This window comes from Herpailurus yagouaroundi, unplaced genomic scaffold (assembly GCF_014898765.1).
Source record: "Herpailurus yagouaroundi ecotype Mexico unplaced genomic scaffold, PumYag 181, whole genome shotgun sequence".
NCBI classification, from domain to species: Eukaryota; Metazoa; Chordata; class Mammalia; order Carnivora; family Felidae; genus Herpailurus; species Herpailurus yagouaroundi.
Genome location: NW_024412412.1, coordinates 7409405 through 7433287, shown reverse-complemented (window position 1 = coordinate 7433287; position 23883 = coordinate 7409405). Strand labels below are relative to the sequence as shown.

General features: G+C 41.8%; 1 protein-coding gene and 2 long non-coding RNA genes across 6 annotated transcripts in view; 1 reads left to right on the top strand and 2 right to left on the bottom strand.

The window, feature by feature from the left end:
- The window catches only part of ASB5 (ankyrin repeat and SOCS box containing 5), a 55716-nt gene that overhangs the window by 4498 nt on the left and 27335 nt on the right, over positions 1 to 23883 (top strand). Inside the window, exon 1 of one of the 4 annotated variants that reach the window (XM_040489870.1) lies at positions 20661 to 20922. The exons of the other annotated variants lie outside the window; for them this stretch is intronic. Coding sequence (XP_040345804.1) covers positions 20886 to 20922 — 37 coding nt within the window. The 5' untranslated portion in view covers positions 20661 to 20885. Of the gene's footprint in view, positions 1 to 20660; positions 20923 to 23883 lie in introns of those variants that run through there. 4 annotated transcript variants of the gene reach the window in all.
- Positions 7 to 7019, bottom strand: LOC121039638 (uncharacterized). The gene is made up of 3 exons (XR_005794897.1): positions 6874 to 7019; positions 3523 to 3621; positions 7 to 1468 (listed from the first exon to the last, which is right to left on the bottom strand). It is a non-coding gene; the product is annotated as an uncharacterized LOC121039638 (long non-coding RNA).
- Positions 10076 to 23093, bottom strand: LOC121039639 (uncharacterized). The gene is made up of 2 exons (XR_005794898.1): positions 22937 to 23093; positions 10076 to 11125 (listed from the first exon to the last, which is right to left on the bottom strand). It is a non-coding gene; the product is annotated as an uncharacterized LOC121039639 (long non-coding RNA).

The following is a 23883-nucleotide window of genomic DNA, read 5'->3' as shown; positions in this document are numbered from 1 at the left end:
GGAAATGGGAAAACACATGTATAGAACCTTAACCTGAAGTACGTGTGCATGTAGTAGCGATCTTTGGAGTTGGACAATGAGACAGGCTTGAGGGACGTAAGCCAGTTAGGCTCCTGCCTTGGGGAGATGTGGGGCCAGACTTGCCTGGTGGTGGTGGCGTGAACAGAAAAGAAGAATGATGATACAAATAAATAAGAAGAAGAAAAAAGAAACGAATCCGATGACACCTTTAAATGGCACTGGCAGAGAGGGCAGAGGTTCCTTTAGGGTAACTGTTTGTCTCCCAGAGTTAGACATGGACACATCTAAAGGAAACGTCTGTCATTCAGCAGAGGGACTGATGAGCCACGGAGGTGAGCCTGCAGTTCCCAGCCAAAGCCACTGCAGGGGTGGGGGGTGGGGGGTGGGGGGTGGACCCCTCGCTGCTAGGTGAGTCTGCGGGGTCACTGCTCCCTCCTGTGAGACATCAGGGTAAATCAGGAAGTGGTGGAACTGGAATCTGAATCCTGGCCTTCCATTTGAGTTACGTAAGACTTCTGTTCCATTTTTTCATCACCAAGTGACCTTGCCATTATGATCTGGCTCTTCCGGGAGGTGTGTCTACAGAAAGAGAATGAGCTGGCTTGCCCCCACGGGTGTTGTGCTCTGACACTCTGCTTCTTGTTGTAAATTAACATATTTGGATCTTGACAGCAGTCTTTAGCGTTTTGTGCTCTTTGAGTTCTAAGCCCGCCTCCGGCGTGTGCATTTCCTCCCACTTTGCTGATAGATCGGGCTGCTGAGGGTGCAAAGCCATGGACCGGATTTTGCACTGTGGAAAAATTCACCAAAGTAATGTCTCCCTGTGAGGCTGCTTGGAACACAGTCTCATGACATGCAGACTCTTCAGGGACTGCTTTGTGTTCTTATGATTTTGTGAATTTGGTTTTAGGGTGACCATTAAGCATGCAACCCCCCCTTTTTTTTTTTTTGACGTATATATTGTTGAAAATAGGCTCCAGTGTCCATGTGCCACCAAAGGCCAAATGGTAAAAGTGCCGGGAATCTTGGAGAACAACGTCAGCTGGGTAGGAAAAGCAGCTAGAATTTTATGCAATGTAATGTCATGTTTTCCTCCATCAAAAAGTCCATCCTAGGTTTAAAAACAGCTTTAGGAATTTAACTATATGTCAGATGCCAACAACTCCAGTAGCAGTAATGTTCATCTTACCTGTACTCAAGGAGCAACTTATTCTATGTAGTTTTCGGTGCTGCCGTGTGGATTGTGTGTGGGGTTAGTTATGTTAGGAACTTCCTCAGAATCTCAGCAGTGAAAAATTTCAAGAGGCAAATCTGTAGGATGACTTCTTTCATGGTGTGCGTTATATAAAGGTGTAAAAATACCGTGAAGATGTGACAGCTTTGGGCACATTTTCTATACTTAGATGGAGCTCCAGGTAAGAATAACTTGAATCAATAGAACTGTTATCTGTGACAAAAGACACGGCATTATAATCAAAAGTGCTACAAAAAAATTTGAAGCAATTTTCATTTTGCCCAAGCTCTACTATTTTTTGGAAATGTCAGAGCACTTTTCTGGGAAGAGACCATTATAATACTGTGAATTAAAAACGGAATCTGGGAACAAAGTTCCAGGTTCACAAAGAGTGTCGTGTTTTTAATGTTAGTATCTTTGCTCTTCCTCTGTATTTGGAGAAATGAATGGAATTTTGGAATTAAAGAACTTGGCCTACTCATAACTTCGCGAGGGGTTGGTTTTCCTAGGAATATTCTTCTCGTACCTTTTGTTTCCCTCTCCCTTCCTTCGGTCATTCGATGACTTGCTCCTTTATTACTTACCGTGTTTACTGGGCTAGGCATTAAGGACAAACTGTACGAACGCACCACGGTCCCTTTCCTAAAGGTGTGTGTAGTCTACTGGGAGACAGATTGATAACCGAGTAGTTTAAAAATGTGGGATGTGCTATTTTACAAGGCTAAAGAAGAGCTTGGGGAGCAAAGAGGCAAGAGCGTAGGGATAAGAATAGTTCTGCCTGGGACATGTCAGTTACATAAAGTTGTACTAACAGCACGCATTTTGTCTCCCATAATCGTGCATGTATCCTTATTTTTAATGCTCAAAACCATCCAAATTCCCCAATTTCACTCCCCCATTCACTGTTTCATCTTTCAGTCTATTATTATTATTATTATTATTATTATTATTATTATTATTATTATTATTTCTGACTCACATGTGTCTTGCCTAAATTTTTACCTAAAAGCCCGAAGTTTTATTGTTAAAAGAATGTGTTTTTGGGGCGCCTGGGTGGCTTGGTCGGTTAAGCATCCGACTTCAGCTCAGGTCATGATCTCACGGTCCGTGAGTTCGAGCCCCGTGTCAGGCTCTGTGCTGACAGCTCAGAGCCTGGAGCCTGTTTCAGATTCTGTGTCTCCCTCTCTCTCTGCCCCTCCCCAGTTCATGCTCACTCTCTGTCTCAAAAATAAATGTTAAAAAAAATTTTTTTTTTAAATAAAAAAAAGAATGTGTTTTTAGGCAAGAATAAGTATGTTTATTATTTATCCACTAAGGCTTTTGAAAAATAACAGGTATTTTAGTAAAAAATTTCAAAATGAATTTTGCACATATTGATAGGAGGCATTGTTATAACCAGTTCTATAGTTTTTATATAATAAGGACAGTTGAAGAATAAAAAGTAGGTCTGGACCTTCTGTCTTTGAATTTACTCTGTCTTTTAGAAGATAGTAAGTTAATGAAGTAAGTTTTTTCTTGTTAATTGGCATAAGTGATACAGGTGTGAATTTAAATCAGTTCGATAAGTACTTGGACGCCTATTTCCGGCCCAGTGTCCTTGCTACACGCACATAGATGAATACATGTGTCTGTATATTATGTACGTGCACCTACAGAGAGATTTATATATTTACCACATGTGCGGCATGACTTCCCTTATGAGCCAAAGGAGACTCGGTGATGTGGGGCCAAACGGCACATATATAACAGTCAAACAGCAAGTAAGTAGAAATCCATACGGTGCTAAGATAAAAACGGTTCAGTTCCGTAATGAGTGTTTTCTAAGGAAGTGCCCTGAGAGTATCAGGCCCTTCATCAAGAAGGTGGGGCTTGAGAGTCAATTTCAGAGGCAGACCGCATCTCGTTATGCACGAGTGGCGATGACACCAAGCTGGAGATAAGCGCAGAGAGGACGTTTAGAATGTGGAACTAAGCAAGCCTGGTTCATCTGGGGCAAAGCTTGATGGGTAAATGTTAGATAAGGATCCATAGAGGGGCGGTTGGTGCCAGTGTGAACAGTAAAGGCACGTCTTCTCGAATCAGACAGCCACAATAGTTCTGGTAAGAGCTTTCTGCTGCCTTGACTGGAGTCAGGCTACACAAAAAAGAGCCGTTCCCTAAGGATGGAAATAATTACCACCGGAAGTATTTTATAGAATCCTTGGTGTAATGAGTTAATACGTCCCTATGTGTACTTCGCAAACTCCATCTCAGAGAAGACAAAATACCTCCTCCTCGTGGAATCAGCAGGACGCGTCTTCGGAGTGGTTCTCTGGTGGTTCTGTGGATTCCGGCAACAATTTAGCACATTAAGCTCATTTTCCAACCTAGGGAGAAGACAGGAAGGTTTGTCCCCAGTGATAGATGAACCATGGCATTGAGAGCAGGTGGGGTATTTGGAAAGCCTCTTCATTTGAAACCATGCTCACAAAGTTGTTTTTTTTTTTTTTAAAGAAGAGTTTCCTTATGGAGTCCGTAGAACTTTTGGCATTTCTTCTCTACCAGCTGCATGAAGAACAAATCATTCATTCTTTCCAGCCTTTTCTCAGCAATGCTACAAAGGAGACCGTTGGCTTTTAAGACTGCAGATGCCCACCGGATAGCAGATTAGGGAAGGAGAGTCTCATAAATTATTAAATTGCCAACCCTTCCAGGTGGCCTGTGATTAAACCAGTCCACTCTGTGAAATTTAGGTTTGGGGACATCTATTAGAATGATTTTTTTTCTGAATCTTCTAATTCTCCATCAGTTACTGTGGGACAGATTAAAAAAAAAAAAAAAATCTGCCCTCTAAGTAGATTTAGGAGTTTTCCAGAAGAGCCTGTGGGATGGAGAGGCTGTGTCAGCGTGCAGGGACAGGGTTCCCGGGGGGGCCCCTTCTTCTAAACGGGACAGCCCTACTTTTATGAAGTTTCAGAAGGTGGACTTTCAGAGGAATTTTTCTTTAAAGAAAGGATAAAATGGTGTTTACAAATAAACGGTGTCTGCTTGTTTAAAATAGGATGTAGGTCACATTCATCTTCAGGGAACCTAACCCCCTCATAAAATGAGTCACAACTGAGCAACCTTTCAGCATTCTTTCCTAAGGATCACAACAACGGTAAACATTTTGGGCGCGTCAGGAATGTGGGCAAGCATGGGAAGTGGCAGGCAGCCATCCTGTCTCCGTGAGGGCAGCTAAAATTTCCATGCCACCATTACCTACTGAGCAAAATAGAAACATTCAGAAACACAGCCACTCTTTCCAGAAGGCTGAGAGTCTTAAACTATGGGCAGAGGACAAACAAACTGAAACGTGATACCGAAGTGCCATTCATGCTCTTAAATGGAAACGCTGGCTTAGTCTCAGTCATCAAGTGTGCAGCTTGGTTTAAATGAAGACGGACGGTGAGAGCCATGGAAGTTAAGGCCCGCGGAGCCTCTGCGCCCTCATAATGCCACGCAATTCCTTGTCAGTTGGTAGAGTCAACTGCTACCAAAGCGTGGGAGGAAGCTATTCTAAAGAGTTCCCAACACACCACAGCGGCAGTCAGTAAGGAGCACGTAAGTTGTGAGTCTGGGGGGAACGGAACCCCTTCGTAACAACCAAACACATCTCTGATGATCTACTGAGGAGACTGATGAGCTCCGTCTGTTTTCCACACCACCTCATTCACTAGAGTAATGATGATTCCTATCATCCATCAAGGGCAAGTAATACAGAACGTTCAGCACAGTGTGGAGCACCAAATGAATTTCTGAATTTGGAAGCTTTGGGTCTGACTTCTCTCTCTATCCGGAATGGGGAATTAGGAAAAGGAAAAAGTGCTAGTTCCTTCAGAGTTCAAACCCACAGGATCACACAGCTGTTGAGTCTGGGAAGGAATGAATATTTCTTCATAGTGACTGTCCAAGAAGAAAAAGGACGCTAAACAAAAATGTGAGCTTTGTTCTCTCCATTCCGCCATTATGATGAAATTGCTCATCTGGTAAAATCTAGTCTAGAAGCCAAGTTTTATGGCTACTTACAGTCACTCAAAGAAAGCAACAAACTAAGAGTGATTTGGGTTGGAGAGACTATCTCCTGTATAGAGAATATTAAGTCCTGAAAAAATACTTTTATACCTAACTGGCGTGATGGTCTAGGAATGTGGAGGAAAGGGGAATCTGTCTAAATGCGCTCGATGTTTAGGGCCCGTTGGAAGTAATAATATTTTTTAAAGGAATTTTGATTTATGAAAATTAATTAGATGCAATATTAGAGATTTTTATAATCATTTCAAGGTTCTTTTTAAATAGCACACACAAATGACCACAAACCTGGTTCTACAGCATTGTAACAAAATATTTTGATTATTAAAAAAAATTAGAGTTTTGAAGGACAAGGGATTTAACTAGAAGGAAAAGAAAAGAAGTTCGTAATTAATCTGAGGCTCAAGAGGCAAACATGATTCTTGCCAAATACTTGGATACTGAATTATAGCAAGACTGCAGGGAAATACTGCAGGCAATTATACTTCTTTATTAAGCGAAAAGTCACTTGGTCTTTGAAATAACAGCCAGTGGCATATAAGAAAAACAATGCCTTGGATATTGAAGAAACTCAGCAAAGACTAATGGAATAAAGAAAATACCTTAAATCAGGGGGAAATGGAGTTTCGAATCCCATTACAGATAACAGTGATTTAGCCATACATAAATTATTCTGTCATGGTTCTAGCACCTTCCAGCTGTGAGATCTTAGGAAAGTTGTTTAAAGTCTGCAGCCTCAGTGTCTTCATTAGTAAAACAGACAGAATGATATTTATTTCAGAGGGTTATTGTACATTTTCTATGAGATATACTTTAATTACTTAAACCATTCGTCACAGTGTTGTGGACTATAGTTACTCTGTAACAGTGAGCTCTTTGTACGCTACTTTACAGTTCTTCAAAAACGGTACAAAACTGCCCACAGTTTAGTAGCTCAGAGAGGCATCAATAAAAAAAGATAGTGAAATTATAAATTTTTTTAATGTTTATTTGTTTTTGAGAGAGAGAGAGACAGTGTGAACAGGGGAGGGGCAGAGAGAGGGGGAGACACAGAATCCGAAGCAGGCTCCAGGCTCGGAGCTGTCGGCACAGAGCCTGACGCTGGGCCTGAACTCACAGACTGTGGGTTATGACCTGAGCCAAAGTCAGATGCTTAATAACTGAGTCACCCGGGCGCCCCATGGTGAAATTATAATAAATGGTGTTTGCTGAACAGTTGCTGTAAGCACACAGTAATGCTTGGGCAATCTGCCCACCGTCGCATTAGCTCTTCAGGTAGATGGTCTCAGAAACTTAAGTGGTTGGCTTTATTCACGTGTTTATTTAAGAATAACCAACTGAAGGGCGCCTGGGTGGCTCAGTCTGTTAAGCATCCGGGTCTTGATTTCGGCTCTGGTCATGACCTCACAGTTCGTGAGTTTGAGCCCTGTATGGGACTCACTGCTATCAGCACAGAACCCGCTTTGGATCCTCTGGCCCCAGCCTCTTTCCGCCCCTCCTCCGCTCACTCGCGCTCTCTCTCTCTCTCTCTCTCTCAAAAATGAATAAATATGAAAAAAATGAATTACTTGCAGACATTTCTTCTGCCATCTTACTCTGTCAAAGGAACTCTTGTTGACGGGAATGTTCCTGGGCCAACCTGCTCACGGCTCTGCTGTAGGAAAACCTCACCTTTCCCGCAAAGGCGTTGCTGTAGAGGCACAATGGCGTATCCCAAATTTCTCTTTGTTTTTCTGGAGCGAGGGCCATGGAAGGAGCTGAAGCTGCTGCACCTCCAAAGTATCACAGCGCCAGATACTAACTTTCTCTGCCAAACTTTCTTGCCCTTTGATTTTCTTTCCTCTTAATCCCTGGCAGCTGAAAAGGGAAGACAAAAAACAATAATGACAACACTGGCCGTGAAGGGCTGAGTCAGTTTGTGGAGGGATTCGGCTTTTTTCCTTTATTTTCTGTTTCTCTCTGCCAGCCAGCCTCTCCAGGAAGCTAGCAAAACATAGGTTTTCACTGGACATATCTTATAAAAAGCATTTGTTTTTCTTTCTTTCTCATCAGAAGGGAGAAAAATAACCCTTTTATAAAAAAAAGAAGCAGATTATAACTGGAAATACGGACGCAGGATTATGTCATAGACTCACTGAAAGAGCTCAGAGCCTATCAGTATTTTAAATTGTCTGGGGCCCTGTGCACAGGTTTGCAAAATATCCCTCCACGAGCTTCCTGGAACACTTGCTTCTTTATGAGGTTAGTGCAGAGGTTATCTGAAGGTGGCTATGCCTCTGTTGAGAAAATAATAAATCACAAATAATGATTTCGTCTTGCCTCTTGAGTAAGAGACCATTAAACTGTATGCGTTATAACCTGGGAACAAAGTAGTGATGTAAGCCGTAGGGATATGAAGGCTGTTAGTTGCCAAGGTCTGAGGGACCAGTTGCTGTCCTGCAATATACATGGCCCGGCATGGACCTACAGTGTACATGGCCCGGTGTGGACCTCAACCTCAAATCAGAAATGAGGCCTTGCTACTGAAATTTGGCAGGAATATGATAATGGACAAAGAACTTTCTCAAAATGGAATGTCTAAGCGCGATATCCCTAACTGGAGAGCAGCGTTTTTGAGTAACAAAGCAGTGTTTGACGACCCCGACATTTTCATGAGGTGTCTTGAGTCTAGCCTGGTTTGCCGTAGGCTGTTTAAGGAATAATGACACCGCTACGATACTGGCCTTCTGTTTCATGAGACGATAGACATCAGTTCCATGTTATAATACAGAATTGTAATATTCTAACACACATGCTCTTTTTCCTAATAGCCATATCCTAGGTGCCTTTGAAGCTTTAAAACTTGGTAAAATACCGATTGATATATATATATACACACACACACACACACACACACACACATGTGTATATATATATATATATATACACATATATATACCGATCAATATATATATACTTATGTGTGTGTGTATGTGTGTGTGTATATATATGTATATGTATATGTATATGTATATGTATATGTATATGTATACATAAAGAGAGAGGGAGAGAGAGGGGCACAGTTGTACTTTATAAGTTGCGTACAAAACAGCTCTTAGTAAATCACTGGATTTTGTCTCACCATGTAAACTTGTCACTTAAAGGAGTTCCTTTGGAAAGAAACTATTTATTTTGTAAGTATAAATGTTTCATATACCACATTTTCTTAAATTGAGATGCTTTCCTAGTAGATATTATATGGTTAATGTTGGAGAAGGAGGAGAAGATGAGAAATGGAAAAAAAGTGAATCTCTTGTTTCTCAAATTCCCTGTAATTGGACCTAATAGGAGTGGTTAGCACGTCTCTTGACCTTTTCTGTTCCCAGCTTTGACTCTGCGTGACCTGTCTTACACTTTCTGATGATAATATGGTCTATTTTTCTTGTAATTCACCAAGTCTTTCCATACATTCTATCCCTTGTCATCCTCATAACTGTCCTCTACAAAGTCGATGGCGTTAATGCTTCTTTTGCAAAGAAGGAAACCGTTGAAAACGTAGAGGAACTCACTCAAGGCTCCTGATCTAGTTAGAGGAAAGTGAAAACACGAGCCCTGGTGTTTTGATGTTGCTTCTGACATCACTCATCCTGACCATTCTGTGGGCTTTTGTTTCTTTGGTTCATAGTATGAAGCAAGTAGTGTCCGTGTTCCGGAACTATCTCTGCTTCTGGTTTCAGCCTCTCTTTCAGGGTCTTTGAGATAATCCCGGCCAGACACAGAATCCCTTAGTGCCCTGTGCTGCTCCCCACCACGCCCCCGCCCTCACCGTCCATGGGATATCCTAAACAGATTCAACATTGACTTTGCCACCGGGCCGGTTCGTTACCAGCCTGTAAGCCTCTTGGAGACACAGGTTCGTGTCATCCTCGGAGCCCAGAAGAGTGCCTAGCATGTGGCAGGGACTCAAATAATCAAGGAAGGAAGGAACAAATGAAGGAGGCAAAAAGGAAGGTAGAAAGCAGGAGGATTCACTATCACTCAAGCCCATGGATTTTATTACCACTTTCCACACAGGCTTTTGCGTGTTCTTGTCAGGCCTCGCCCAGTGGTGTGGACCCATATGGACACTACGTATATGTTCGTGGAGAGGCTCTGGGAGTTAATTCTCAAGGAAAAATGAAGACAGAAAATCAATACTGTCCAGAATCGAAATCTATAGTAACGCCCTCCACTCCCTGTCCTTCTGAATCAGACTTACTGTCCCTTTTCCCTGGTTCCTTTTTACCTCCTGGATTGCCACTAACTGTCCTCCTTGAACCAAACAAACCCTTTCCCTTGTCTCTTTTTCACTGACTCGTACAGCGTACCTATCTTCAGGTGTCTTATTCATCATCGCCTACGAACCCAGACCGCTTCCCTTCTGGTGAGGGATGCTATCTGTTTACTCTTTGATTTTTCACCTTCAGGGAATGCATTTTTATTCTTAAAATTTTTAACTTTCTGAGCCAAACTTCAAATGTTACTAAATGTTCATCCTTTGTTCATTTTAAACCGGATGCTCCTTAGGGCACTGCGAAGCGTGTGTCACAAACAGAAAACACCCGAAACGCCATACGTCAGAACTATAACTGAGAGGAGATGACTCTCTTGTCTTCTCTTGTCAAGTGTCAGAAGGTATCATGAGAAGGGGCTTGGCTGACATAAAACCTAGATCAGTACGTGCTGCAAACAATACCTCTGGATGTTAGCTCTTCACCCTTCAGGCCTGGGCCCCAAATTCTGTCGTGTCTGTTTTAGTTACCAAAGTGGTAGGAATGATACACATAAAACTTTTTTTTTTTTTAATCTTGCTTTTGCCCGTCACGCAAGTGGCTTCTTTGTACCGGGGCGGCTGAAGGAGTGCAGGGGGCAGGGGGATTGGTTTATGTCGGTGTCAGGATAAGGAAGCACGAGGGCAAAACGGAGCAGTGGCCCTTACGGCCGGGGGTAGACACAGATTGGACAGACACACAAGGACAGACCGGCCCCTGGGACACCGCAGCTGGCCAGCCCGAGCATATGTGAGGCTGCCCGCTCACACCAAGCTCGAGCCGAGGCCAGCACACCTGGGACTCCTGACTTTCTGAGCTTCCTGCTCTAAAGCCCTGCTCCTCCAAGTACGTTCAACACGGCAGACACGGACGTCAGCTCGCCTCTCCCTTCAAAGTCAACGTAAAACCCGCAGCTGCTGCCGACGCCTGACCCTTCCGTGAACACACGGTTCGTGGGGGTAAAACCATTTGTGGCTAGAACTATGGGGAGGAGAAGGATTATGTGTAAAATTGTTCTCACGTTAAGTCCTTGTCCGTGGCGCATATCGGATTTTCTCCCCAGCAGCTGTCGGGCTCAGACTAGAGAACACGGGTTGCCCATTTCATTCCTTGTATGGGTTTGTGGACCTGTGTAAATTTCAGGCTGGCAGTCGGCAGGGACAGAACGTTGTAACCAAGCGGGGAAAGAGAAGGAAGGGCGAGGAAAGTGTCGTTTTAGGAGAATCTGAGAGCAAACACCAACTCCGGTCTCCGTCCGACGCCATGGGCTGTCCGGAGCCCTTGCGATCATGAGCTCATTTAGTCCTTACAGAAACCTTACGGCGCAGGGGCCAGAGGTCGTTAGATCTGTTTTTGCCTTCCTGGTTTTGCGCTCACCGGTTTAGTGTGTCTGCCCACGATGTCGAGGGCAGATGGAAAGAACACTGGTGGGGAGCGGACAATCCTGGCTGGTTCCGGTCTTGCTTCGCTGGTAATGTTCTGGATGACCTTGAGGACAGCACCTACCCTCTCTGAATTTCGGTTTCTGTACCTGCAAAATGAAGAAGTTAGACAAAATCAGTGGGTTTTGAAGGCTTTTTTTTTTTAAGCCACTGACATTTTCTCTGTTGCTCCAGAAGCTCAATTTAGCCGATAGAGTGGTCGCTGTGCTGTCTGAAGGCAGAGCCCCAGGCTTTGCCCGCACGCTCCACGGTGGGTCTGCTGGCCTCACGGGGCTCCTTTGAAACCATCCGTCAATCACTGAAGTCCGTGGGATCTGAGTCCTCTCTTCGCTCTGAAACACTATGATTCTTTCATGTTATTTTGCCTGTTGGTGAATCATTTTTGACCAGAGGAGTTTTCAGCACAGAGAACCCGAGTTACCTTTTGTGAATCTATCATACCCGAGACCTCACCTGCCCTATTCCAGAACATGGAGAATGTACTCAACTGAACTGCTCAGAACTGTCATGAGTCACCACAGAACACATAATGACAATTATTTTAGAACAGTCCCTGTGGTCTTACAGACAGACATGCTTTCAATGAGTCACTTCAGGGGTCCCCCAAAGTCCCCTGAAACATATGGTTAGCGACTTTCCTCTGCAGCCACGCTGGGGTAGTGCTCTGTCCCGTGGTCCCCTTCCTCTCCCTGGCTGGCATGCACGCTTGCGGTTCGAAGAGAAAGCCCATGGGTCATCTCGGGCACTCTGTCCTGGAGAGGCGAATGGCTAACGTTTCTGCACAAACGGGAGAAGAGCCTTACTGGCCTCATGCACGGAGCAGATGCTGAGCAGACTCATGCAGGCGGGCGAGCAGGGGGGGGCCCCGGGTCCTGCTGCTCAGAGTGACGGGAGCCAAGTGCGACCCTTTCTCTTATTGGACCGTTAGGTTTGCTGCTAGCCCCCTCCTCCACTTAAAATCCTTTTGGCTGGCCTCCTTTTGTTGATTAGTATTTTTGTCACCATAAAATAAACTACATCAGGAAAAAAAAGAAACAGAACACATTTATAGACATTTATAAATGACTGTAAAGCAGATGGGCACCTGAGTGGTCTAGGCAATTGAGCATCGAACTCTTGATTTCTGCTCAGGTCATGCATGATCTCTGAGTCGTGGGATCGAGCCCCGCATCAGGCTCCACACTGAGCATGGAACGTGCTAAGATTCTCTCTTTCTCTTGCTCTCACAAAAAATTTTTTAATAATAAAAAAGTAAAAGATTGTTTAGTAGACACCTGTTTAACCACCATCTACATCAAGAGATAGAACATCCTAGAACATCCTAGAACCTCAGAAGGCATCCAGGTGTCCCCTTTCCATTCAGAACATCCTGTTTTATTCTGACGGGGTGGGTGGACAGAGGGTGACTACTTTTCCGGTGATCGTCTTCTTGTCTTTCTTTAAGGGCTTCACTGCCCTGAATATACCTCAAGTAGAGACAGTTTGGTTTAGCCTGCTTTTAAATTGTATATAAATTTGAACCATTCTCTAAATATACGTTCCTGATTTACTTTCTTCACCGAACAGCATGAGAGAAGCATTTATCTATGTGTATCTGGAGTTCATTCATCTTCAGCGCTGTAAATTCCAAATTTGGCTTAACTAGGAATCATACGGAGATAAACATCGAGTACACGCAAGTTTGTGCAGCGCTAGGAGGAGAATCGCCAGGTCATACAGCATGTATAACTTTGGCTTTTTACTTGGTGTTACACTGTTTTCCAACGTGATTTTATCTACAGTGAAACCCGCAGTGTATGAGAATTGACAGTCCCTCCCATTACTGTTAACATGTGGTACTGTCCATATTCTTAATTTTTGCCAATCTAGCGGGCACGCAGATTATGTATGGTCTAATGCAACCGTATGGCTTAATTTTCATTTCCCTAATAATGCCATTTTCATATGCTTATTGGCCATCTGTGCTTCCACTATTGTGATGTGTGTACCAAATATTTTGCCATCTATTCTATTGGGTCTTCTGCCCTGTTTTTCTTGGATTTTATAAGTTATTTATATATTCTAACAATTAAATCAAAAATGAAAAAAACTTAAAGATACTACTTACAAATATCTTTTGTGGCTCAGCTTCCCACTTTTTATGGTTTTTCTTTTGGTGAATAGATGTTCTTTATTTAAAAATACTCAAATTTAGGGGTGCCTGGGTGGCTCAGTTGGCTGAGCGTCTGACTTCGGCTCATGTCATAATCTCGCGGTCTGTAGGTTCAAACCCCGCGTCGGGCTCCGTGCTGACAGCTCAGAGCCTGGAGCCTGCTTTAGTCTCCCTCTCTCTCTCTGCCCCTTCCCGGCTCATGTTCTCTCTCTTTCAAAAATAAACATAAAACATTAAAAAATTTTTTAAATAATCAAATTTATAAATATTTGCCATTTCGGTTAACACTTTTTATGTAATTTACTTTGAAAATTCCTGCCATACTTCAAGATAATGAAAATATTTTTTTCTTTTAAATTTATTTATTTTTGAGAGAGTGCCCTCACCCATATGCACACATGCATGGGGGAGGGACAGAGAGAGAGAGGAAGAGAGAATCCAAGTAGGCTCCGAACTGTCAGTGCAGAGCCTGACGTGGGCATCCATACGGGGCTCGATCCCACGAACCATGAGATCATGACCCGAGCCGAAATCAAGAGCCCGACACTTAACCGAGCCATCCGAAAGTATTTTTCTGTATTTTCTTCTTAAAGCTTTCCTTTCAAATTATCCATTTGCAAATGACCTTTTGAGTGGTAAGCCCCTTTTTTCCAAGTGGATAGCCAATTATATTCCTCCCAGTTAGTAGGAAGTCAGTCACACGTTCTGTCAACCATGGTCACTGCCGCAGCCCTTCTGTGTAAGTAGAGTGTCTGTTCATACAAAGGTCTGTTTATGGGCTCTCTTCCTGGGTACATCTCTCCAGACCTAAACCACACTACGTTGGTTTCTACCGCTTTCAAATACCTTGATACCTGGTTGGACAAGCCTTCGTCTCCCCCCGCCGTTTTGTTCTGTTTTCTCAGTGGCTTTGGCCATCCTCAGTAATTTGTAATTCCAAATTTTAGAAGCAACTTCTGTGGTTCACAAAACACCTGTCGGGTTTTTTGTGGTGATTCATTTAACCTGTCAATCATTTATTACAAGGATATTCATATCTTTGCAGTACTTGCCCTTCCAATGACTAAACATGATATATTTCCCCATTCATTCAGGTTTTCTTTAATGTCTCTCAGTAAGGTTTTATTATTATCCCCTGAGGAGGTCTTACATATTTTTGTTGAATTCATTCCTGGGTATTAAATTGTTCTATGGTACTGTGAAAAGTGTCTTGTTAAATTGTTTCATTTTCCGTCTCTATACTGTAGGCGTAGAGAAATACAATTAATTTTGATATATTAATTTTATACTCAGCGAACCTGCCAAACTTTCATTAATTCTAATAGGAGTCTGTAGGTGCTGTGGGGGTTTTTTAGGTAGAAAATCATATTATTTGTGACTAATGCCAGTAGTGTTTCTTCCTTTCTAATTGTTACGCCATTCTTTCTTTTTCCTCAGTTATTCTGTGGATTAAAACCTTCAGTACAGTGTTTGACGGAGCAGTGATAATTAGTGTCTGTTTTTAAATTTTTCCATTCAGAGGGAAATTTTTCAACATTTTGCCATTAAGTATAATGTTTCCTGAAGGTTTTTGTTTCTTTGGTTTTGTAGACAGCCTTTACCATTTTTAAGGAAGTACCTTATTATTTCTGTTATGTTAGCTGAGTGTTGTTCTGTCTTTATTAACCCAGCAGTTTCTAACTGTGCATACATCTGGGCATCCTGTTTACTTAAGGAGCACTTACTTCTGCAAATGCATTTTTTTTTTTTTTTAGCATTCCTCATATCCTCAATGATGGAGTTCACATTTTCGCCTAATTATCAGTACACAGGGCCCAGACTCACCTCGTAAGTGACACGCTGGCATGTGTTGCCCACACTGGCATTCTGTGGTTGTGTCTGGGGCAGTCATACTGGTTTAAACTATTTGATCTTTCAAAGCGTCCATTCCTTACTTCCTGGACCCATGGAATGCACCTGCCTGCTAGATGGTCTGGAGAATTATTCTTTTTTAAGATGAGTTTTTTTCAACTTTTAAAAATCTTGTCTCAGAAAAACCTGATTTAGCAGTATCATTCTTCCTTTCTCCTATTACATCCTGGCCCATCAACTGTCTTCAAAGTGTCCATAAAAGGTTTAAATAACCATTATTATTTTTTTTTCCTTTTTCAAGTTTTCATTTAAATCCAAGTTAGTTAACACACCGTGTAATATTAGTTTCAGGTATAGAATTGAGTGATTCATCACTCACATCCAACACTCAGTGCTCGTCACAAGTGCCCTCCTTATTAAATCTATGCCAAGGTCAACTTTGGGATCTTTCTGTGTTTTATTATGTTTGCATAGTTTTCTGTTAATATGCCTTATTGCTTCCAGGTAATGAACTGTGGAGTAATTAAGGTGATCTGGAAACTCCTGACAAGCCAGGTTCAGAGGACAAACTATAAGGAGGGTGGTGGCTGAAGCGAGGCATGGGTCATTTTCACTGAAGTGACTGTTCAGTTTGGCTGTTTTCACTGGGTAGCAAGAGAAGGTTGAGGTGTATTAAAGAGCTAGCCAGTTTTCGGGAAAGACTTTTTCTCTGCACTGGATATGAGGTCTTGTTTCTAAAGAGAGGTTCTAGGTATGAGTCATATATAGTAATGCAGAGTGATAATTGGCAGATAATGGTTAGCAATGTATGTATTTTGTGCTACAGATGTAAGTAGCTATGGATGTACATGTGGTTTACAGCTGGTACCCCAGGGAACAAGGGAATTTGTGCTTTGGGGTATGAGACATGTGTCCCTCCAAACTTGTACTTGAAATATGTCACTTCTGCAGACAAGATTAGGTCTATAATTTTATTGCAGCTTTCTTTAGTGTTGGAGTTGGAATAAAATAACAGGCCCAGAGTTTAAAAAAAATACAGTATATAACTTTCAGAGGAGAATAGGGGAAAATGGAATTATAAAATCAATCAATCAAACCAAAATAACTAAAGAAAGAGAACAAAGGAACATAGAAAAGGTGGGGAAAAGACAAAGTACAGAACTAACATGGGAAAAATAAATCTAACTATAAGTAACTAAATGGGTCAGTAATTTAAATAATAATTTTAAATAAATAAGTTGAGTTCTCTTGTTTAAAGATAACCATTTTCAGATTTTTTAGGTCATAGCCAGCAATATATATTTTTTAATGACTCGTCTAAAAAATAAGGATTCAGAAAAGTTGAATAGACCCAAGAGAAATATTACCTGCAAGTGTTTTACCATATTAATGCGGGATAAGACTTACAGGCAGGGGCACCTGGGTGGCTCAGTCGGTTAAGCGTCTGACTCTTAATTGCGGCTCAGGTCATGATCTCACAGGATCTTCGTGGGACTGAGCCCCACATCAGGCTCCACGCCGATAGGCTGGGATTCTCTCTCTCCGTCTCTCTACCCCTCCCCTACTTGCATGCTCTCTGTATCTTCCCTCCCCCACTCTTTCTCTCCCTCTCTCTCTCTCTCAAAACTAAACTTAAACAAAAAAAAAACTTCCTCCAAAACACATCCAAGAGCAGAGGATATAACCTGGGATGTCTACCAAGCATTATAGGTAGAAATATTTCTAGTAGGTGAACCATGACAGCAGAGAAAGCCAAGGACAAGTCCCCAGCTCCTTTCATGGAGTTAGTAACCATTACGTCTAGTGGCTTTGTACCACGTCAACTTAGTTATGCCAAAACTGCTTCCCAGGATTCCCTTCCTAGTGTTGGTCTGGGTTGGGATTGGGCAGAGGAGAACTTTGTAGAACATCGGATGGCAGAGTAGAGGAGCTGCCGCTTTTACAGTCCACGTTTGTGCCACCCTGCTTGTACGTGTCACTGGCCATCTGGCAATGTCAGATCTACAGCTAGTTCAGCTCCCTCCAGGTTGTCCACTTGGGTTCCGGAGTCCCAGGCCAGCTGTGTGTGCGTTCTGGGGTGAAAGGCACCAGTTCTCCTCAGGGCACCAACATCCCTGAGGAGACAGGGATGTCTACCCCAGAGACAGACAAACTCTGTTCCAGGTTTTCCTCAAGGCTTCAGGTACACCTTTGCTCTCCCCAACTTCACATTCGGCTCTTGTTACCACGGTCAGCCAGACAGCCTATGGTAACTTCAAGCCCAGCACACCTGTAAAGACAGCAGCCTCACAAGATTCTTAACCTGCAACTACAGAGGCAGGTTAACTAACTGCTACAAAAAATTCCTCATTCTAGAACATTCCGAGTGATCAGAGTTTAATGGATACGTTACTCAAACTTGAAAAAGTCAGTAAAGGAAAGGCAAATTAGAGGAAGTCAATCTTACTCATGAACATAGCTGCAAACATCTTAAATAAAATATCAGCAAACCAAATCTAGCGTGAAGCATCAGCTTTCTAAGAAATTTTTATGATAAGGGTGCCCGTTTTAAATAACATCCTGGCCCACAGATTGAGCGGAAAGATAACACCCTGTTACGAGATACAACCTTGCTTTGGCAGAAGTACACAGTCAAACCTGCAAAAATCACCCTGGGATTATTCTGAAGCAAACCCAGACATATCACTTAATCAGTAGAGATTGGACAATGCCAGGATGGATGTAGAGAGAACGGTTAGTATCTGTCACAGTACAGGAATATCCAGTAGCGTGGTCTAAGCCTTGGACCCAAGGGTGATGGTACTGGAGATGAATGAATATGGACATAATCAAAGGAAACTGGGGAAGAAATTTGGCATGGTGAAGTAATGGATCAGCTTATGCATGTGAATGCCCTGGGCGAATGGCAATTAACTTTATCAAGGGATTTGCAGTGTAGACACTAAAGTGCATTATTGCACATCTAGGAATTGTCATTCATTTCTTTGTCCGTTAAACGGGCACTTACCTAGGGAAAAGAGGAAGTAAAATTCAACTGAACAAAGCTGTACTCAGGGACTGTCCAAATCATCCAGCTTCATCACCCCTGGTAAAACCTTCCAGAACCTAAGGACTGTTGATAAGGATATTTGAGAGACTTCTATGTTTCCAGAATAACGCTGCTTGCAATTACAGTAAAACCTTGGTTTGCGGGCATAATTCGTTCCAGAAACATGCTTGTAATTCAAAGCACTCTTATATCAAAGCGAATTTCAAGGACCATTGGCTCAGCTGTGATCATGTGACACTGGGCGTCACGTACTACTCTTATTGCAAGACATCGCTTGTTTATCAAGTTAAAATTTATTAGAAATGTTTGCTCATCTTGTGGAACATGTGCAGAGCAAGTTACTTGCAATCCAAGGTTTTACTGCACTTCAAAATTTGTGACTTCTTTCCTTCTCTTTTAAAAATTTTCTCATTTCTAATATTTTAAGTATTTTCTCATTTTTTGGTAATTTTTATGTGAAAATGGCTGATCTGTTATATATCAACCAGCATTTCTTTCTTTGTGACCAGTAGACTCACCTCTGACACAGGACAGACATTTTTTGAGTCTGCAGCTGTTCTAGTCTGCATTTTTTGTTGCTTAATTTTTATTAGCTGATTTTCTTTGGTTGGTTGTTTTATTTTGTTTTGCTTACAAAGTAGCAAAGTTATATCCAGTAGACCAAGAACTGTTTTGTATACACCATAGACACTGAGCAACTAGTCAACCGTGAATATTTGTGGCGTTTACCAGTAAGTGAATGCTGGAGCATTGTGAGTTTTTAATTTGCTTTTTAACTTTACTACTAAATGGAAAGGCAAGATTTGATGAAAAAGGCATGAATGATGCATTTATATGTACAATTCTACATTAGCCAGGATGATACCATAAAAACTAACATTATTTGAGGGCTAACTGTATACCAGGCATGGTTCTGATTTATATATTAATTCATTTAATTCTTACAGAAATCCTGTGAGGTAGGACTGTTATCCCATTTTCCAGATGAGGAAATTGAGGCACAAAGAAATGAGGTAACTTTCTCAAGGTAACACGTTTATCGTTTTCCCCCTCTGGGGTATGGACCCAGATTTGGTCATTTGAGGGCAGTATTGAGGCCCCTAACTACTACTCTGTGTTGGAATGAATAGTTCTATTAGAAAGTGGATCTCCTGAGATCTGTTAAGCCAAGTGTAGATACGTTGCTGATGTATGTGGAGTTGGGAAACAATAGTTACATCAGTGGGAGGTTTAAATATTTTAGTTCTGTTTATTATGGCTGAAAAACAAAATTAGAAGTGTATATACCTTCTTGCACAAATATGTTCAACAGAAGTCTGGAGAAATGTTGAATCCTGTTTTCAAAGACAGAATTGATGTCTTTGGCTAGATTCTCTGTATTTTTTTCCTTTCTCAATGTCATCTTCTACTGTAATGTCGTTTCTTCTTTATTGGGAATCACTATTTACCGCTGACTATTTATTTAACTTCAGTGAAAATTGTATGCAAATCAGATATTTTGTGGACACTTCTTGAAGTTAAGGGGCATCACTGCAACCTAGAGATGGGAACTTCCAAGAATGTCATGACTCTAAGAGTCCCTGATTCCTGGACATACAGAGGTTTCTTAGACAGTGAGTGAGGTTCATGTAATTCTGAAATGCTATCTAGAGTTTAAGGTTCAAGCGGCTGGCGACTGTCTTTTCATCTTTGTGTACCCAGGATACAGCATCTAGTAGACACCTAGGAGATACTGAGCGAATGAATGAATGAATGAATGAATGACATTTTATCAACTTATTCATTATGCAACTAGAAATTAATATACTTCAGTAGTTTGAGTTTATGCTAGCCTTTCATGGTTTAGAATCTTAGGGATTTTTAATTTAAATTGTATTTTACTTTTTTCTCTCCACATATAGGGATTACTTGTGCGTTTAAGAAAATCATGTACATCTTTTGGTACAGTGAAAAATATCCCAAATCCAGGGACATCTTTTATTTTATAATGTTGAAAATGATATTTTAAATATTTTGAGAAGATTTTAACTCTCAGTACTAATAAACATTTGACTATGGTAGAAATCACCCATAAGTGATATCTAACAGAGAATTACTCTTCACTGTTAAGTTTCCTGGACGTTGGGGACGGGTACATTTTCCTCAATAGAAGCCCCTTCCATTTTGTTTCAGGATCTACAATAAAATGTTTTGCGCAAGGGTATAATTTAACCAGATTTTATATTTACGCTTATACTTTAAAAAAAAATCATACCAAAACAAGTTGGTAATATTGAAAACACCTCCTTCCATAATATTGATTCTCAAAGTCTTGCACACCCAGGCTGATAAAGTATCCACTGTGGTTAGGCACTGTGTTATACGTGTGGCTGTGTCACCGTCCTAACCGTGTATTCTCTAATTGCGATTTTTCAGACCCCTGGGGCCTTACCTAACCACTCAGTTGCAACTAAGAGAGAAGCTGTCCTGGACCACAAGATGTCACTCTAGGTCTCCCAGCAACCTTTAGAGGAGCAGCGAATGACCCTTGGACAAAGGTTAACTGTTAGATAACAATCACTCTGCTTTTCCCCAGGACACTCATGTCAGGTTTGCCCTCAGACCTCAACTGCCCTCACTCCCCATCACTAGGCCAACAGAGTTAGGTACTCATGTTTCAGTAAAATAGAAGAGAAAACAAAATGGAGCGACAAGAGGGGGGCTCAGAGACGATGTTTCTGAGACACATGTACGTGTGGCCTGGCAAAGACACCCCTGGCAGAACAGCCTCCCAGAACTGAACGATGCCCTGCTCCTGATGAGACTTCGCAAGGGTGGAGATTTGGCAGTAACAGGTACAAGGGAATCTAACATATCTGTGTGATGATTTAAGAGGAGGATATTTTCTTGTACTTCACAAGCCATTGGTACTTTAGAGAAGACAAACATTTTCTTTTCAGGGATGGGAACCTGGACGTTTTTAAAAAGACGTTTAGAAAGCAGAGAGATCACAGACTTTTGTCCTAAGAGAAAGGATGGAAACACGATCAATTTAGGTATTATTCTAGAAGGCAATTTGTGAACTGAGCTGTTCTTCGAAAAACAAAGACTGCCAACATGTATTTGATGATATATCAGCATGACTGCGTTTTGTATGATTATGATACTGTAGTTCTGATCGATGGCCAAGAGTCTTCATCTTTTAGAGGTGTGGACTGAAGTATTTATGGATCAAATGGTATAATGAGGTTTGCTTCAACGTGATGCTAGGAGTGGGGTAGGATGGGTGACAGAAGGAACAAGACTAATTGTGAGTTGCTAACTGTTGAATCGGGTGGTGGAGAGCGTCCGGGTTTAAAATATTCCGTAGTCGTAAGTGGGGGAAACTGCCACCTGGATCCGAGTGGGCGTCTGTTCCCAAGATTCAGGTGGTAGCCCAGCACTGCCTTTTGGAACCAGCGAGGTCCTGCAGTTTGTGACTGGTTGTGCGAGCCAAAAACAGTTTCCATTTGTGTCCCAAATAGAATTTTAAAACTGTCAGAAGTTGATCCCACTATCTCGTTTTTCAGAATTTCTTGAAAAAGTTTATTCACTCCCAACGGTGTCTTGGATGATTGTATATAGTTCTAGCATAATCCCTCTTAGATTTCAACTTCTCATTTTGAAATTTCTAAGGTACTCAGATTGCTCTCCGGTGGAAGTGCCTTTAGCTTTTTGATGATTTCCAGTGCTCTTTGAAATTTTTCCAATCTTCACAGCACTTTTTCACTGAGGATTGGCAAGCAGCCCACACATAGGTCCCCGACTTTTCAGACACATCAGCGTTGGTTAAAATGGGAATAGAGTGGCCCTGTTTCGTTTCCTTTATCCTTCCTAAAAGATGTAGAATTTTACGTTAGCCTTTGTGGGGAGTAGTAGCATGTCATCTCTGATCCCTAGTGAACTCACATGCTTTTTCTGAGGCATAGTAATGCAGAATCTGTTATCTTACTTGGAATGTAATTTTTATTATTTCCAGCAGCGTTGTATCGAATACTAGTTTACTTTAAATCTTCTGCCCAATGATATCCTGCTGCCTATCCAGTCCACTTTTACATTGACACAAGGAAAGATGCTAGATTCTTCTACATATCCAGATATTTCACAGTGCGCTCATGTTTATATAATGACAGACATCCAGCATTCAAGTGATTTGGACCGAAACACATTCACTTCACTGTGCATTTTTTAAATGAAATCATACAGTTGAGCTACTCCATAGATTTAGCATTTTGTTCCTTATTTTTTCCACTAAATTAATTGTCACAACATTTTCCTTCCATTTCCTGCAGTCATTTCTTTTTTTTTCTTTTTTTAAAAAAAAATTTTTTTTTTAACGTTTATTTATTTTTGAGACAGAGAGAGACAGAGCATGAACAGGGGAGGGGCAGAGAGAGAGGGAGACACAGAATCTGAAACAGGCTCCAGGCTCTGAGCTGTCAGCACAGAGCCCGACATGGGGCTCAAACTCACGGACCGTGAGATCCTGACCTGAGCCGAAGTCGGACGCTTAACCCACCGAGCCACCCAGGCACCCCTCCTGCAGTCCTTTCTTAAAATTACTTTCGCTTTGGATGCACTGAAAATTTGTGAAAGAAGTGATTATTATTCCGTTAGTCCATTTGATTATATGTGTGAACTATTATATGTATTCTGCAGCCCAGCACACATCTGAGTTAACAACGTGTGTAGTTCAAGAACAAAAATTATCCCAACTCTCACAATAAAGCCTCCTACATTTATCTTGCAACAATAAAAGTACAAAGCCAAAAAGTCAAAAGCGTAAAACTGAATTTTTTTTTTAAACAAAAAATTAGTATTTATTCTTACCGTGCGGCTTGTATAGATCAGCACACTCCCCTGTGGCCACCACCTGGGGACAAAGAACCTACAGTTAGTGACAACTGGACATGGAGGGAGAACGGACTGAATAAGCCCCTTCATCAACCACCCTTCAGCCTTCTCGGACCCCTAGGAATGTGCCCCCCATACAGACTGCCTCAGCTGAGTTGGCCCTGAGCTCATTTTCCTGGGAAGGTGTGGCCTCCTTTGTGGTAATGTAATATGCGTCCAGCTCATATACCCTTGCCCTTTGTATGTCAGTCATAGAATCCCAATCAAAGAATGGGATCAAAGACTGTTAGAGCCAGAAGACGGTCATCTTATCCAAGTTCTTCATTTTACAGAAGAAGTATCATTAAGCTGCGTGCCTCAGATCACATAGTTCGTAGGATTAAAGCTTAATTCAAGATAAGGGAAAGATATTGGTGTTTATTAGTGATGACTTGGAGGTAAATACTGGCAAGGTAATCTGGCAGCAACTATTAACGGGGTAGCGCACGGGAAATAATTTTACGCATGAAATGTTTTTGTTCTTACCCAGCTTGTTATGTAAAGGCAATACCCCAATAATTTTTTTTCTGTATATGCCAACAGAAGGTGGAGTCTAAAAAATAGTGATAAAAAAGTAAAGGTAGGTAATAGACTCTATGGCCGTTTTTCATCAAGACAGATCTCAATATATTAATACTGTGTAACATGACCGCCAGCTCAGTTAATCCCTGGAGACCAACCATGGTTCAGTCGCTGCTCTTGACTCAGTCATGGACAGCGCACCCTGTTCTAACTTACATGCCAGCAAAAAATACGAGGCACAGGTGCGGTTTTTCCTCTCTGCTCTGCTCTGCCTTTTAGGGTGAAAGATCTGTTGTACTTAAATTGACCGCTGACGCCTTTTGGCCTAGAAATGACCTCCAAAAAAAATCACAATAGTGAGC